Source organism: Rhopalosiphum padi, chromosome 2, assembly GCF_020882245.1.
Source record: "Rhopalosiphum padi isolate XX-2018 chromosome 2, ASM2088224v1, whole genome shotgun sequence".
NCBI lineage: Eukaryota > Metazoa > Arthropoda > Insecta > Hemiptera > Aphididae > Rhopalosiphum > Rhopalosiphum padi.
In genome coordinates this window covers 58,099,848-58,117,107 of record NC_083598.1, presented here as the reverse complement: position 1 = coordinate 58,117,107, position 17,260 = coordinate 58,099,848, and the positions used below count along the sequence as shown (strand labels likewise).

The 17,260-nt window shown below is 30.5% G+C and overlaps 1 protein-coding gene across 2 annotated transcripts in view; it reads right to left on the bottom strand.

Annotated features, from left to right (window-relative positions):
- The window catches only part of LOC132922336 (LIM domain transcription factor LMO4.2-like), a 65,382-nt gene that overhangs the window by 6,704 nt on the left and 41,418 nt on the right, over nucleotides 1–17,260 (bottom strand). Inside the window, exons 2-4 of one of the 2 annotated variants that reach the window (XM_060985807.1) lie at nucleotides 10,172–10,306; nucleotides 9,863–10,000; nucleotides 9,675–9,809 (exon numbers count right to left, since the gene is read on the bottom strand). In XM_060985807.1, coding sequence (XP_060841790.1) covers nucleotides 9,675–9,809; nucleotides 9,863–10,000; nucleotides 10,172–10,299 — 401 coding nt within the window. In that variant the 5' untranslated portion in view covers nucleotides 10,300–10,306. The remainder of the gene's footprint in view (nucleotides 1–9,674; nucleotides 9,810–9,862; nucleotides 10,001–10,171; nucleotides 10,307–17,260) is intronic. The other variant, XM_060985808.1, reaches the window with a different exon arrangement.

Genomic DNA, 17,260 nt, shown 5'->3' with positions numbered 1-17,260 from the left:
AAATGGAGAAAACCCAAAATTCAGGGAGGTAGCCGGTATATTATACATATATACAAATGGTGTTAGCTATGAAAAGTCGCTTATCGAGAGTTTGGTAATCGCTTTACACCGATTTTTCGTCTTCACCTGCGTTTGTTGCCGTCGCTCGGATTATATGTGCGTCTGTATGGTGTACAGGCCCAGTGGGTACAGCGGGCGATAAGCCAAGCAGACATCGAATTAAGAAGACGACACGTGATAAAGTACACAGATTTGGAAGAGACGACGACGAATTAGAACCTTTATTATGCTGCCGGAGTTTGTAATTTAAGTCTTTAATCCTTCGTGTGTATATATATATATATTATATATACGTATATTTATAGGAAGAACGTTCCGAGGGAAGGGAAAGGAGAGCGACTACGCTGCAGTATAAGACCCTTCCGGATTATGACGGCAGTTGTGTAGCCGAATTTGCCCACCCTCCGCCCTGATTATATACCTCGTACACTGCAATAGGTCTCACGCGCGTTTATTTTAAGTTTTTCTGATAAAAACTGTTTGATTTTTTCCTTTCTTTATCCTGGAACTCGTTATATGACGTGCATAATATTAATTAAAATTTCATATTTTGTAAAATAATAATATACAATTTATTTCTATTTTAAAATAATATATTTAATTATTTTTAACTACATTGCAAATAAATTTTTGTTAAATTGTTTATTATAATATTTTGTTACTATTGTATTAAGCATTATAGATTGGATATTGTTTATCTACATTTTCAGCGAGTAGTATTTAGTAATCATTCATTTTAAGATTGCAATGTAATTTTAAATATAAATAAGAACAAATCATTAGAGATACATTAATAAGTAATTTTTAATAACATTTTTAATATAGTTTTAATTAAATAGAATATGCATTGATGACATTATAAAGATGTACCATTGAAAAATTCGATTTTTATTTGTTCACGTTTAAAATCTTGAAAAACAAAACAAAACAATTAAATTTAAAGTTACTAAAATTGTAAAACATTTAGCCTCAGAAAGTACTTCGTACATTCATATAAAATTATGTTTGGTAATTTTAAATATTTTTTAGTAGATATTTTAATGTTTCATATGAACATCAATTTATAAAGACCTAAAACCAGTTAATTATATTAACAAATATAGTAAATTCTAATTTTCTACATTACACATTTATTGTAATTTGTAATAGAAACATAGTAATTAAAAGAATTTAAAGTACTTTAATTGAACATCGTAACAAATCGGAATTTTAATTTTGAGTTTATAAATTGTTTACTTTCTAGAAAAACAGTTGGTATTTAAAAATAGTATTAATTTAAATACTGCATACCTATACGTATAAATATTATAGTGTTTTCTCATAATTTACAGACATTTAAAAATCAAAGTTATTTTATTATAAATATAGTTTTTGTTATTTGTCGATTAAGTTTACAGCGTGACTTTAATATAATAAATAATATATATTATGTATATTAAGTTTTTAATTTTAAATTATAATAAAAGTATGGAATTATGGTAATTTTTAATATTGCGAAATTGTTGCTGTTCGTCTATTTGAATTTTATAAAATTAAAATAAATGTTATTCTTGATAAACGTAAACACGACGACGGTTAAATATGTTGCAAAATGAGCATAGCTTGTGTATGCATAGTGCTGACCGAAACAGATTTAATTCACTACTTTTCAAAAACGTGGCGCCCACGCGGCCTTAAAGATTTCCCCTTTTATGTGTTATAGTGTCTGTAATGTTTATATACATATTATATCGTTTATATCGTCCCTCTTTTGTCGCCCATTCGTAAATAAGCTGTAAGTATAGATAGGATTATATTATCTGTTTTCCCGTTACTATTATAAATATATGCATAAACCTGATTTACATTGGTAAGATATTCATGTAACTTATAAGTTTCTTTTATCGTCACAGAATATGATTTTGTGAAAAATCGTTATTGAATTTTGGCATAGGTTACATTCGGTTGCATCAAATAAAGTTGTTTAAGTCCTCCGTATTTATTTATTTTTAACATTCATAATTAGGTACATAAAAGTTAATTTTACGAATTATGGTTTTATACACAGGGGTGGGTATTTTGATTATTACGAGGATTAAAAAAAACACTGTTATACGATAAACATCCACTGTTACACTAACCACACTGTCTTAGTTTTCATATGTTCATTGAAGGTAAGAAAATAAAGCTATCGGATTAAATTATTAGACAATTTCATTACCTTTTTTTCAAACCAGTATTCTGGTGAAGCTTACAATTGCCCAGTATTAAGTATGCGTTTAGGTAAAAGTATATTATTATTGTCAGTCGGAGAACATTGTTATATGAATCATTGTTATTCGTTTGCGCACAATACATACTTTTTTACCTGTAAACTAACAACTCTCATTACCTAATACAAAATAACGATACGATTTATGTTACACATTAAGTTAAGATACACGTATTAATTAATTGGGTGTGATCAAGTTACAATTTTTGCCGGTGAATATTTGACTTCGTTTTGAATTACCTGTAATCTTAATTTCTACATGCTTATTTTAGTTGAACGTATGATGTTAAAAAGACACGATTCACACGAGTTACAAGCTCTTTGTAAAATTTTTTTGAGTTTTGGTAGATTTTTGCTATGGTATATGTACGCAAACGACTTATACATGTGTGCCATTTAAACGCAGGTATAATACCTTTTTAATAATTAAAAATTCGCGTACGCAATCGAGTTGCAAAAAAAGGGTAAATGTATATGCAAACAGGTACCTATCGCTTGTATTGTTAATATTCGATCACACTCGACTTCTGCAAATAATTAAGAATCAAATAACGATAGCTCAAAAAATGTGATTTTTAATTTCATGTTTTAATAATGTTAATCGCCTAAAAAAACGAGCTCGAATTTCTGATTTCACTACTAATGAATAATACGTTTTTTACTCGTATCAGAATCATTACTGTTTTTATTATTTTTGTAATGTTTCATAAACTATACATGTTATACAATATTAATAAACGCTGGTATAAAACAACAAAGCGGTATAATAATAATACAGTCTATATAATATTATTTTATTATTATTATTATTATCATAAGAGAGCATCGCATACGCGTTACGATTTTACGATTAAATAATTAATTTTATGAATAATTACGTAGAAATTTTATTAAATTATTTTGTTTGTAAAATTGTTTTAGTCTAATGAATGTTATTATTTCCATTCATGCATTTTTTTGTTATACTAATGATTTAATAACCTATACTGTTGTTTATTGTGAGTTATTATTTATTTATTTTTTTAATTACCAGTTGGCGGACGTAATTTGTTTTTAATTGAACCTGTCTGTATATACAGAGGCTAAAATATCTAAATATTCATATTGCATACTTTAAATGAGACATTTATTCCTTCATAATACAACTGTTATTGTCATTATAAAAGTACAAAACTGTTATCATCAACTTCGTTGACATTGAAAAATATCAATTATATGATTAAGGTGAAAAAAACATTATTTAATTTGAAATATAATATAGAGGGCAGTAAATATTATTTCAATATATAGTTATACAAATATTTAAAATAAAATCAAAACTTTATATAATATGTGCTTAATCAATAATATCTAGTTATACAAATTACATGTATCAAACTTCATACTTATTTATTACACACTTTTTGATTTTCAAAATCAACATTTTTATTACTAAACAAAGTTTATTGTACTCTCATATTACTTTTCACAATTTTAGTTCCAACTTGCACACGTGATTTTTTGCAGATCCAATAGCGTGAAATGTTGGCAGAACATTTTTAATTTTTTTTTCTTTCGATAACTACATAATATAATAATATTACGCTTGCGACACGATCGACGGGAATTTGGTCAGCGTGCGGTGGTGTGGTTTATTGGTCCTGTCTCTTATATTGGTATCAATTTGCCTATATACAAAGGAAAGAGAGGTAACGAATTTAAGTTTCCCTCTCATTGCCTGTTATATTATTATTATTTTTTTGTTCAACGTACGCCACTGATTGCTATAATATTATAGTCTTCCTGGGAAGCGGGTTTCAGATTTAAAACAAAAAATGGAAAACGGGAAAGTCATGCGGAAAACGAATTGTGAATAACGAACGCCGAGTATTTATAAAACATTCGTCAGTGTATTGCTGAGGGTGGCGCAAAGGGTGAGTTATTATTTATTTTTTTGTCGTATACAAACATACATGGAAATATAGCAAAAAAAAAAAATAATAATAATAAAATGAGAAATCTTCTCGGTCGTGCTATTATGCGAGTGATGGAAAAGGTTATGTAATTTTTTTTCACCGTTTCATTGCATGGAAAACAGTAACATTGCATTTGCCCGATTTGACAATCGTTTCATATCGGCGGTGCAGGGAAATGCCGTAAAATTAGCTCTCACGAGTTGCCAGTGACAATTCAATTACATATAAACCATCCACCCTGCCGCTGCTGCCGCCCCTCGATTATCACTCTTGTCGGTCGGTGGGCTCGTTTTTTCCACCTGTCTGAACCGATTATCGCACACACAACGCACACGCGACGAGCGTGCCCGCCGACGACGACGTTCGCACGAGCTCCGGCGAGGGTCCTTTTCGTGTCTGGCCCCGGACGGATGGACGCACGCGGAACACCACACCGCACCCGCCAGGCAGTTTACGTTATCCGACCGCAACATCTCTACGGTCGTCACCACAGCCTCCGTAAATATTCTATTAACGGCATTCACACGACTCACGAGCACGCCAAACTCTAAATTTAATAGGCGCAGTATAAATATGTCTCATTGCGTTGTTTGTCAGTCGTAAATAGTTTTTTCCCCGTTTAGATAAAATAAAGTAGACTTTTCCTGGGATATAAAAAAACAAAAAAAATGATCTTTAAGTTTAATAAGTTTCCTATTCATTTTTAACAGTTATTAGGTATTTTAAAAATGTAGGAAAATTCAATATCATTCTTTGCGTAATAATATAATATTTGATTAAATAACAACTTAGAAAAAAATTATCTCGTTAAAATTTCTCATTCAATCGAAGGAACTTATTTTTGTTTTGAAAGTTCATATTTCTAATTTATTATAGATTGGTCAATGTTACGTCAGTTGGCGGTTATAATATTAATAACATTATTAATTAATAAGCAATGTATTCAATGTATTTATAGCTTATAAGGAGTGAAAGACAAAATAAAGGTTCGTATTTTCTAGATAAAGCTTTTTTTTGTAAATTACATATACATATTTATTTTGCTAAAAATGTAAATTAATATATTAATATTTTTTGTGGGAAAAATCCATTAGATCTCTACTGAATGACTCATAATGATAATGATAATAATGACATTATCGTCAAAATAAAAGGGAGGGTTGAAGACGGTAAAATGATGACTATGTGTGCTTAAGTGTAGGGGAGGAAAAAGATAAGTTCTTGATTAATGACACCATCGTGAAACTTGAATTTTTTTTGTTAAAAAACCACCGTTATTTACATTAATTAATAGTATTTAAAAATATTTTTATAACAAAAGAAGATTTTGTAAACAGTTTTCTTTGAATAACATTAGTAGGTTATTTTTAAACCAGCCATAATATTAAAATTTAATGTTCGAGAATGATGGTATTTTACATTTTTGCATACAATTAAACCCACCGGCAACCATCATAGTATTTTCATCATATTTTAGTATTTAGGGACTTCTACAAAATATTATTTTTAAGCAGGCTGTTTATAAAAAAAAAAAATTATAATATTGTCAAAAAGGTACACTATGATAATATTATTATCGTACTTACACAAAAATAATTAATTAATGAAAATTATTGCTTAATATCTTAATAATAGTAATATTACGATTATATTTAAATTTTAAATTGTTTTATTATAATTTATAATTTACAAGCATGACAAATAAACATCTTTGAGCCAAAAAAAAAAAAAAATAAATAAAATAAAATTTGCAATTATTGGTACTGTTAATATTGTACTATGAATATACACAACATACTTAGGTATTTTAGTATCACTAGTATTTAGTAAATATATTGTCATTTTTTTTTTTTTTAGGGTCAAATAATTAACCTGATGTTATTTTTATACAATAATATAGAACACGTACTATAAAAGGAAAAGAAAACTCCAATCTTTACGATTAATACTATTTTCACAATATTGACTTGATGACGATAATGTGAAATTATATTGAAACTAGCACTCAATCGTTCTCGGGCATTTAAACATTTGTTAACAACCGTACACCCTCCCCCCACCTAGTGATGACTACACTGAGACTAAAGGACGGACGATTGACAAAGAGTGTTTGTACTGTTGATATTAAACGGGTAAACTAATAGCCTTGGGGAAATATCATTCGATTTTTATATCACGTTTTAATATATTTTATTGTACCCGGTACGATGTTCGTCCACGTATAGTCCCCTTATTGATATAGCTAAAGCGATAAAAAGTTAGGTAGTTATAGGAGTTTCTAATTTCCGTTATGACGTTTTGTTCAGAGTAGGTGTTATTTATGATAATAGCTGGGATAAAGTTTCGTTTTAGTTAAAATATTAGACAATTCCTCTTATTTTATTATACGGACGATATCAAGTCAACTATGCGACGAGTATACCAGCTATTTGAAGATAACGTCTAGTAGCATATTTAAGATAATCGTTTCTTAGGAGTTGGTCTTGATTATTTTAAGTATATTTATAATCGTATCTATATAAAGATAAAATCGTTAAATAAACAATACAAAATTAATGTAACTTTTAAAGAAACATTCAAGTATAGTTTATAAATTTGGGCTTCGATGGGAGCTCTTCGTACTAAGAGTCGTTGTTCATCAATATTGATAAGGCAACAAGCAAATTATTTGTAAGTATTTATACGTTTCTACAAGCGAAAGAGTGGACAATATTTTGTATCTCTGATCATCTATACTTTAAATAATAAATACAGTTAATAATCTTAAATAATTAACTAATCTATTAAATAAAAATTTTCAAAAGAATATTCTGCTTAAGAATAACAAATTAAAAATGTATGCTATTATTCAAAATAATTAGAAACTTTAAAAATTAAACCATAAAAAATTGGTATTGTATGACTTCAAATCGTTTAAAAAAATGTATTTCCAAAAAATGAAAAAAATTATTCGAGAAATATTTTAAAGAATCATCTTGCATTGTGATAATATACGAAATGACAGACTGCGCAATCATTATAACAGTCTTATACATTTTATCATATAATATTGTGTACCCTTTGTATAGACCAAGACGGTAGGCGGACAAAAACGGACTGTAGTATATATATATATATATATAACTACTTTATGCTAAAACCTTTTTTTTTTCATCTAAGCACCAAGCCAAGTGTATTAAATATATTGTAGGTACGCGTGTAGTTAATAATTATGATTGTTGTTTAAACCGACGCTTATTTACAAATGTATCGGTGCAGTAGCAGGATCTGTTAGCGTTCACTGGTTTGGCGGTGGATTTTTATCACCGGAAGGAGTTTTATATATGATATAATATAATATAGAACAACGTTCGAGTCTCGAGTGGTATGGGTCGGGAGCGACTACGGCAGTGCATCGTCGTTTTGAAATATAATATCCGCCGTGACAAGGTGGTGTATAAATGTATGTGTATAGTAGTGCGAGAGAGGCAAACAGTCGAAGTGGCGGCGAGAGGGTACGGACGGATGTATATATACGGACGGACGGACAGACGGACGAAGCGGTGATGGAATGCCCGCGTGGCGGAATAAAAGGAATCGTTTACACAGGGTTTACCGAATCTGGGGATGAAATTTAATTAATCTGCTGGCAGTGTGCGTGCGTGCGTGTGTGTACGACGAGCACTGCACAGTAGTATGACCAACCACCCCCGCACGTACATCTGGTGAGTGTGTGTGTGTGTGTGTGTGTGTATTAATTAATTGGAGTGAAAGGGAATAAAGAGCCGCCGCCTCCGCCGTGACAATGCCGGGCAATGCGAATATTACAATATTGTTGCGCAGCTACCCCTTTAGGCGTTACGGGGTGGAATATCGTTGCGAGTGATGTATATACATATATATATATATATATATATATATATGAGTTATTGTTTTCTCATAATTGCCACTTCCACTGCCGCCGTCACTGTCGCCGCAGTTATATTCGATTGTTATACGCGCGCTCACATATTGGACGTAAAGTATAATATATATAATATGTATATATATATATATATATTGTATATTATGTATGTGTCACATGTCAATTAGCCACGCACATGTTGCCATATATCTACCATCGATGTAATAATATGTGTACATGTGCTGCGCTCGTATCATCATGGACGTTATATTTAATTGCTAATTCCGATAACCCTATTATTATTGCACTCGTCGTATAGAATACAATATAATTTGGAACGTTTAAGTTGCTATATTAATTTTTAGTTTTGTCCAAATTTATTATTTTTCTAATAAGAAAGTTTTATATATTGTTTAAGCAACAATTATTAACTTATAATACGTTGTGAATTAAAAAAAAAAAAACAATTAAATTAATTTAAATTTTTAACAATCTTTTATGGTATATGATACTATTGCACAATATATTTAAACGCCAAACAATTTAATACTATTATCGCGTACACATAAATATAGGTTCATATATACATATAACATAGTTTAGAGTTTTTATACGAAATATATGATATATATATATATTATACATATTATATTTTGCGATTCCCGAAGTTAAAAATTGTTGTTGTTTTATTTTTCGTTTAGAGAGCGATTTTTTCTCCTTTGTTGTAAATCATTCGAAAGTAAACTTTTCCATGACACGCGGTCCTCGTCGAAAGTTTGAAAACACCAAAATTGTTTGTGCTTAAACTATAATACATACATGAATATATATAATATAATATACTCATTTATCTCTCTTAGGTTTCAACTGCGATGTGTACAATAATACATAATATATTGTAGTATATACGGCATACATAATATACTCGTACCTACTGCGATGATAATAATAATATGGATATCGAAACATCGATATGGCCGAAAATTTAAGTTATTCACAAAACCACCAGGAATTATACAATCATTAAACGTCGAGCATTATATTATCACATCTATTTAGGTACAAATGAACGAATTATAATATGTGGAATGTTATTTTAGGGATATTTATTCCGAACTCCGAGTATTAACTACTTGTTCTTGGATTCCATCGAACATACGGTAATTCTTCAACATTAATACTGTCCGGCCCGCTTAATACGAATAATTCGTTTGCGGCCGGGTTAGAACGTTTAATCACGGATCACCATCAGGTTGTATCCTAGGGCTGTTTGGATAAGTAATTGCAGAGGATTAGATGTGAGGCCTGAGGGTGATCGACCCCGTACCAGTGAATATACACACTGCTGTTAATTCTGCAGCAAGGGATACTTTGGCTGGTCAATTCTAAACTTTTCGCTTCGTGGGACTTCCGCAACCGCGACAAATTACGGTGACAGTACAACACGCAACAATAATAATATGACAGGTACTAATAGTAATATAATTTCACGACAGAACAAAACGGTATTATTGTGGTTTATTACCTGTGATTGCACTGTTGGCACGCAAAACACTCCAAGTGATATACGTTGCTGCGGGCCCTCATAACCATTTCGAACGCAGGTATGTCCTTGAAGCAAGCCGCGCACATGCCCTTATTGCCAAACATCCTGTAAAACCTGTCAATAAGTAATAGCATCATACGGTGTGCGACGTGTCCGCCAATAAATACCTGAAATAATCCTTTTTGCACAATATCATGTTCGCCTTAGTGTACAGCGTCGATCCTACTTCGCCCAGCCTACACCCGCAGCATCCACACATCAAGCAGTCTTCATGCCAAAACAAATCCAGTGCCTTCAACAGAAATCTATCGAAAAAAAAAATATAATATTTATAATATTTGAGCACTGGACGTTTTGTATCGCATCATATATTATATAGTCAATATACGCTGATAAGAGTAGATATTCTCTTTTTGTCTAAATAAATAAAATACATTATGACTGTATCTTTTTACAGTTTACGTAGTATGACATACCTATCGGTTATGTGTTTGCCACATCCGGCACACTCTTGACCTCCCGTCGATGCCGAAGCACCAACATTGGCACTTGACTTGGTAGCTGTGCTGGCTGCTACTTGACTGGCTTTGACGTCCATTGTCATCTTCCTCCTGAAAATAAATAAATACAAAAACACAATTAAAAAATAGAAACCACAACATAATATATTACTCAGAAGAATAGTTCAAGCCTTATGGCTACATTATTTTCGTCTTAAGTATATATAGTTTTGACGATACTGTCAATATACAGGTACATACTGCTACGCAAATATACAAGATATTCCGGTTAGTTTTATGAATAATTTCGCAATATTCGACAATACGACAAAAGATCGTGTTCGAATGGCTCAGTTTATGAGTTTTCGGGGCTTAAAATGCAGTAACAAATATTATATATCCAGTTGGCTGTGGCCGCTATAAAGTTTATCCTGCAGACACCACATAGTTTTTTTTCTTATTCTTTAGAACCTAGACGTAAAGAGTTTTTTTTATAGGCTTTATGATATGTATATATCGTGGGGCATGGTGGTTTTTACTTTTCTTTTTATTTTACGATCGGATCAAAAAAACCCAACGTCCCTTTTTTTTGTTTTTTTTTTTTTGCTTAAAGACCGAAAGACATTTGGTATGCCGAGTTTGACGTGAAACATTAAGAACAATATCAAATAACGTTTTTTTTCCGAAGGGAAGGGAGACAAAAATATGGAATTTCTTTCGAAAGACAACTTTAATGCGTTTAAGTGTCCTTATTTAGTATTCAGCCGGAAGACCTGTTGTTGCCGGCAAGATAAAAGCTCTGTTCGGAATATCAAAGCACAAATATTGTAAGGGGATGTAAAAAACTTTGTAGTAATGGAGGAGGGGAATCATATTATTTTTCTTATTACGAAAAGTACGATGTGCGATAACTGTGACAAATTAGGGGGTTGTATTTTTATTTTTTAAATAGATGCGATTTGTGTCAAGCCATCTTACGAATGTTAAATTCATAATAATGTATACAAACAACAAAAGTCCCTCAAAACGTGCAGGTTAGGTGTGTTGGCATAAATAATACGATAAAGATTTAAAAATAAATAGACGCAAAATATGGAATATGGTTTTAAAATGACGACTGAAGAAGGTTTGATATATTTGAGCTTGGTTCGCCTTAATATATTGCACTTATACATTATGTATGTAAATTTCCCGTAGAAATTATTTATTTTATTAATGTGATTGGTGTTGTTTTAAAATAAAGTATTATAACATATTCATCGTAATTTTTTACACGAATATACTATATTATACTATTCAGTCTTTGAGGGTATAGAATAATGAACATAATCACATCATCAATATTTCTATAGCGGCTATCGCCGTGATGACTTTAGTTATTTATCCAATATAATTATCTAATCGATAGTAATGATATTATTTTCAAATTTTCAAATTTTACATTGATGAAATTATTTTTGGTATGCGGTTTTATTATAAAATAATATTCCGCATATATATGCATATGGTTATTGCCTGTGGTTTTAAACTAAAAACGTTTATCTACAGCTGGATTCTGGATTAATTTGTATATTGTAATAACTAAGCGTTGCATAAATTGTAAAACTATTTTTTTTTTCATCGAAGGGATCGATTTGCTTTCTCCCGCAGTTGCCGCAAAGGCAAGAGTTGCAGCGGACGTTTTGAACTCTGATGGTCTCTCTCATGAGAGCGGTAACGACTGCAAAGCTTGCCGTGCACAGGTGTATTTTGCAACAGCCCCTCTCGGACCGTTGCGAAGCATGATACGGCGTGTCGTTGATTTATGCACACCAGCCGGTTGTCATGTGGTGAAATCCGATGGTCATTTTTCACTTAACCCACGACGCGTGTTATTGAGTGAACTTTTATAATATTTTGTTTATTTTTTTCCATATACGAATCCACACACACATATAGTTGTCAGGCGTTTCCGGTCGCAGCGAATCAATCAAACGCCGGTGAAGAACGTGTGCGGCTGTCTGCATGATTTTATCGCCTCAAAATATTATTGTATAATATATTAATATATTATTCACGTGGTTTGATTAATTACATTTAAACGGCTAGCCGTAGTGTTTTGGTATATTGTGTTACGAAAAAGCGACAGTAACCAGAAAGTGTACATATTGCAATAGCGGGGACGACGAGCGTGAACAAAAATCGAAATGTATATGTTTTTGTTTTATCCCTACAGCCACTGCAGCGGCGTTTATGGACCAATTTATCAAGCCGATAATAGTATATATATATACTACTGCGGAGCGATGAGAGGTATGTGCGCCGCCGCCGACTACTACATAATATAAATGTATAATAATAATAATAATAATAATAATAATAATAATATCGTCGTTGTTTGTGGGGGTGGCGATTGTGGTAAAGTGGTGATGGTTTGTAGTGGAGTGGGGGGAGGTGAAATTGTTAATCTGACGGCCTCGGTCGTAAAGATGATAGCAGTCGTAATACTACGGAGACGTTTTTAATTAGCTTAAAATAATCGCATGTACTTAACTTGTTTAACCGATCAATACTGCAGTTCTCGACTGTGTTAAATGTACGGCGTACTCCAAAAGCACTATATACCAATAAGAATTTAAACTCGTCGTAATGCTGTGATTTAAAAAACCCCGATTTCGTACTGAAAAATGTACAGTTATTGTATAATAGTTTAAAATTAATGACGAGGTTGACAATTACTGAACATATTTAAACATCTAATATTGTGTTTGTATCATAAATATAATAATATCGTAGTCGTAGCGTATAATTTGTTTGAATATCATCTAAAATTCTAAAACCTACTGTCCGTTTGTGTAAATCAAATCGGCAGGATAAGTTTTAAATAGGTATCAGTGTATCAAAAACAAATACGCAGAAAATTGTGCTTAAAAATTAAATTATTTCAGTACGAGATAAATATCAAGTACTTCAAGTATTTTTAAATGCTAATTTAATAATAAATTTTAATACATATTTTTTGTGGATCGGTGGTGACGGATGGGGGTTATTTATTTAATTTTTTTGGTAATAATATTGATTATAATGATTAAATTGATTTAAATTTTCAATTTAATTTAAAATAAACGTGTTGTGTATACTATTATCAGTATTATCCAAATGAAAATTTGTGATCTTATAGAATTAAGAATTATTAGTTATATTGAGAGTATAATAAGTATGAATGACAATTATTGATAAACATTTGGAATAAATATTAAATAATGTTAAAGTTATGGACAATATAACAACTAATAAGAAACAGATAGGTGTACTGGCTTGTTCAACTTCTCCTATGGAAGCATACAAAAATATTTTATTTTATTAATGTTAATCACACATGAATAAAAATAAAAATAATGTAGGTACTTTATTTATTGGTATGTATATTTAACTATGTTTGTAAGTAAAATATATCACTAGATTAACTTTTGTATTATGATAATTATTATTATTTGATTATTTTTGATTTGTATAGAAATAATTATTAATTTTACTTTTAGATAAAGTTATTAACATTGAAAAAAATAATTATATTATTAACTTATAATATTTTATTTAAAAGAACAGATTAAACAGTCTAATAATTTAGACAGTATTAAAAGTATACAATTCACTATAAATACTAAATAGTAAAATAGTAGTAAAATTATAATAATACAATAACACGGTATTCGAAAAACAAAAAAATGTTAAAAACATCAATCGAGTATAAATTTAAAAACGCTTTGTGGTTGATTATAGTCTCTTCGCGATTTAATGAAGTATCTAAACTCTAAAAGATACAATTTTAATATAATAAACACCATCGGCTATCATACACGATTGTTAATAATTATTTGTACAAACGGTGTTGTAATTTTTATTTATACGATAATTAACATGTTTTTTGAATGAAAAATGCATTAATAACTGAAAAAAAATTAAAAAAGTGCAAAGGTAAAAAATGATGCTACCTTCAAGTACCCCCATAAGCACGGCCTCTCACAAGTAATAACGACTTATTTAGAATAAATAATATAGTATACAGCGGAAGTCGGTTAAAATAAACTCATAGAAAAATTTTAATTTGTTTTAATTTATTATTTCTTTTAAGCAATGTCTTTATATATAATATGTCAGTATACACTATACGAGTAAATATTTTTTTGTTCAATTTAATATATTTATATATAGCATATGTTTTATAAAAAACCTTTTAAAAACATAGATGTCAAAAAAGTTGTAAAAAAAAAATATAACTAATATACATATGCTATGATTAAATGAATGAAACACATTTTTTAAATTTATAATTAAAAATAATAAGATGTAATAAGATTATAGGTACAAATGCTGTCATTGTTGTAAACTTGTAACTGATACTAAATTAAAATATCATTGAAATTTAATTTGTACACTATATATATTCACTATATTATTACTATTTTATATTATATATATATATATATATATATATAAATACATAAATATTACTTAAATGTGTTGGCAAAAGTTTTATAGATAGGTATTTGAAACACATTTTTGAAAGTACCTACTTTTATTCTTTACAGCACTAGATCACGATGTTTATTATATTTTACACTGAATTCGCGAAATTGCTGAAATAATGAAATCGCGATAGAAATAAACGAAAAAATGTATGTTATGAAATCAGTGACGCCGTTATCAAATATGTAAAATTTATATGACAGTATAACTAACATATGCATGGCGTTACATAAAATATACCATGGATTCACAGGGATAAAATAATGTGGATGGTGGATAATAATTAATATATTAAATATACATTATTGTTATTAACTTTTAACTTATAACTTATTATAAGTTAATATCAACGTACCGTAGAATGGTGTGAAAAGATTCAAGATGTTAAGTATTAATGTACGAAAAACATGGCATTGTTGATTTCACAAAATCGGAAACTTCTTTGTCGATTACAATATTTAAAATTAAATCTAAAAGTTTGGGTTTTCAGTTGTTATCATTGGATGATAGAACATTGAAAATTTGAAACACCTATATTTGAAAGATGCGTATATGATTGTCCACCATACGAATTCGGATGGTACTCAGCTAGTTTCTTTAATATATATAATAGGTAGTGAACAGTCGACTGTTCAGAGATCAAAAAAAATAATCGTATCTATTATAGGTTTATATAAAGATATTTATAAATGTGAGTTATGTTTAATAGTATTAAGCAAAATTTTAAATGTAATGATACAGCGGCGACAGGTATATCATATACATACATAATACATACCAACACGGTGGATAGGTAAGTTCGGTGTAAAACACATATACTATGATATAATAATATATTCAGTATGTATCAATATCAGATAATCGAGTGTTGTTGTTACGTTGATATTTTATAGTATAATTTTCGCACTCGAACGTAAGCCACTGACGGTGGTTTTGAACAAAAAGGATAATACATAATTTACAAAAGATTATACGGTAAAGTGAACAGCGTACTGTAGATAAGCCATTGCCCCCGGTTGATTGTCGCACTCGACAGAGCCAAAGGGGTGTAAATGTGTAAGTATACAAAAGTGAGCGACGGCGCACGACATTCGAACAACATCGTAATATAATCATAGGTATAGGTACATGCGGTATATATATATATATACTAGTTTGAGAACTCTCTTCCTCTCTCTCTCTCTCTCACTCTATATCTTAAGTTCAAAAACGTAAATTAAATTACACCCACCGTTTTTGGAACGGTAACAAAAACACTTCATTAGCACACACCCTCACTCCGTCATCTTTACGTGTTAATACACGTGATATTATATTTATTTATCAGTATTATATACTCAGGAACATTTATACACACGAGCATCCGGCCGTTAGCGTTGGCGTATAGAATATAATTAATTAAAATTATATATAGATGCAGGTAGGTAGTTTTGAAAGTGTATAATAATATATTATATATATATATATATATTGTATATGAATATGAGTATTGTGTATATTATATATTTGTACGCTACCACCGCTTTCGTCGCGGTTAATCTTGTTTTTATTTCTTGTTCGTTAAAAGTGACGAGACTTTGTACGACACGACTCGTAGAAGGGGTTCGTCGACGTCGGAGATGTATATGTTATATTATTATGATATTATAATTTATAACATTATTCAAGAGCAAATTATTAGTTTATTAGATAAAGCGGCGTTTGGGATGAATTTTAGCCAGTGGAAAATAATAATAACAAAACAGAGTGTGTGTTATCCATCGTCTCTCTCTCTCTATCTCTCTCTCTCTCTCGATACAGGGAGCCGGGTATGGAGCCAGTGTTGGTAGAGTGGTGGCACGATGAAGGTAAGTGCGCTCTGAGTACTGCAATATTATATGTGTGTGTGCGTGTGTTTATGAGTATATTGCGTATACCGTACGCTCACAAAGAAAATACACGTTTCGCCGCCGGTGATGTGTTGTTAAAGGTTCAAAAATGTTTTAATTAGCGTTGTAAACGATGTCGACGGCGAGGATGACGCCGGTCCCATCCCTGATAACTATTTGCTACTGCTACAACGGTCTCGTAATATAACAACCGTCGAGGGTGCAGATACACGCATGAATATAATATGTAGAGCGGGTAATCGCGTCCTGCTCGATGGAGGTGTACGTTTTCATCAACTTTTCGTTAGGTTTTTGATTATAAACGAATAAAAAATTATCGTAATCACAATAACATTATATATATATATTATACTAACTACCCCCGTGAAATTTGTTGACCGCACAGAACGCATCCGTATTAAATTTGATTGGCCTAATGCCAACATTTAGCGTAACGCGTCACACGTGTGGATGAATAATATTATTGGTTTTCTGATTTGGTATTTAGATGATATTTCCAACATATCAACTTTACATAGCTGTATATATATAATATATATATAACCTCTTAAAGTCTTAAATAACACACTCAATGTTTATTATTAGTCATTGTATAATGCATTTTCATTGTTATAAAATAACAACTCGTTATAACTCGTTATAAAATAATCGCTTATTTATAGTGAAT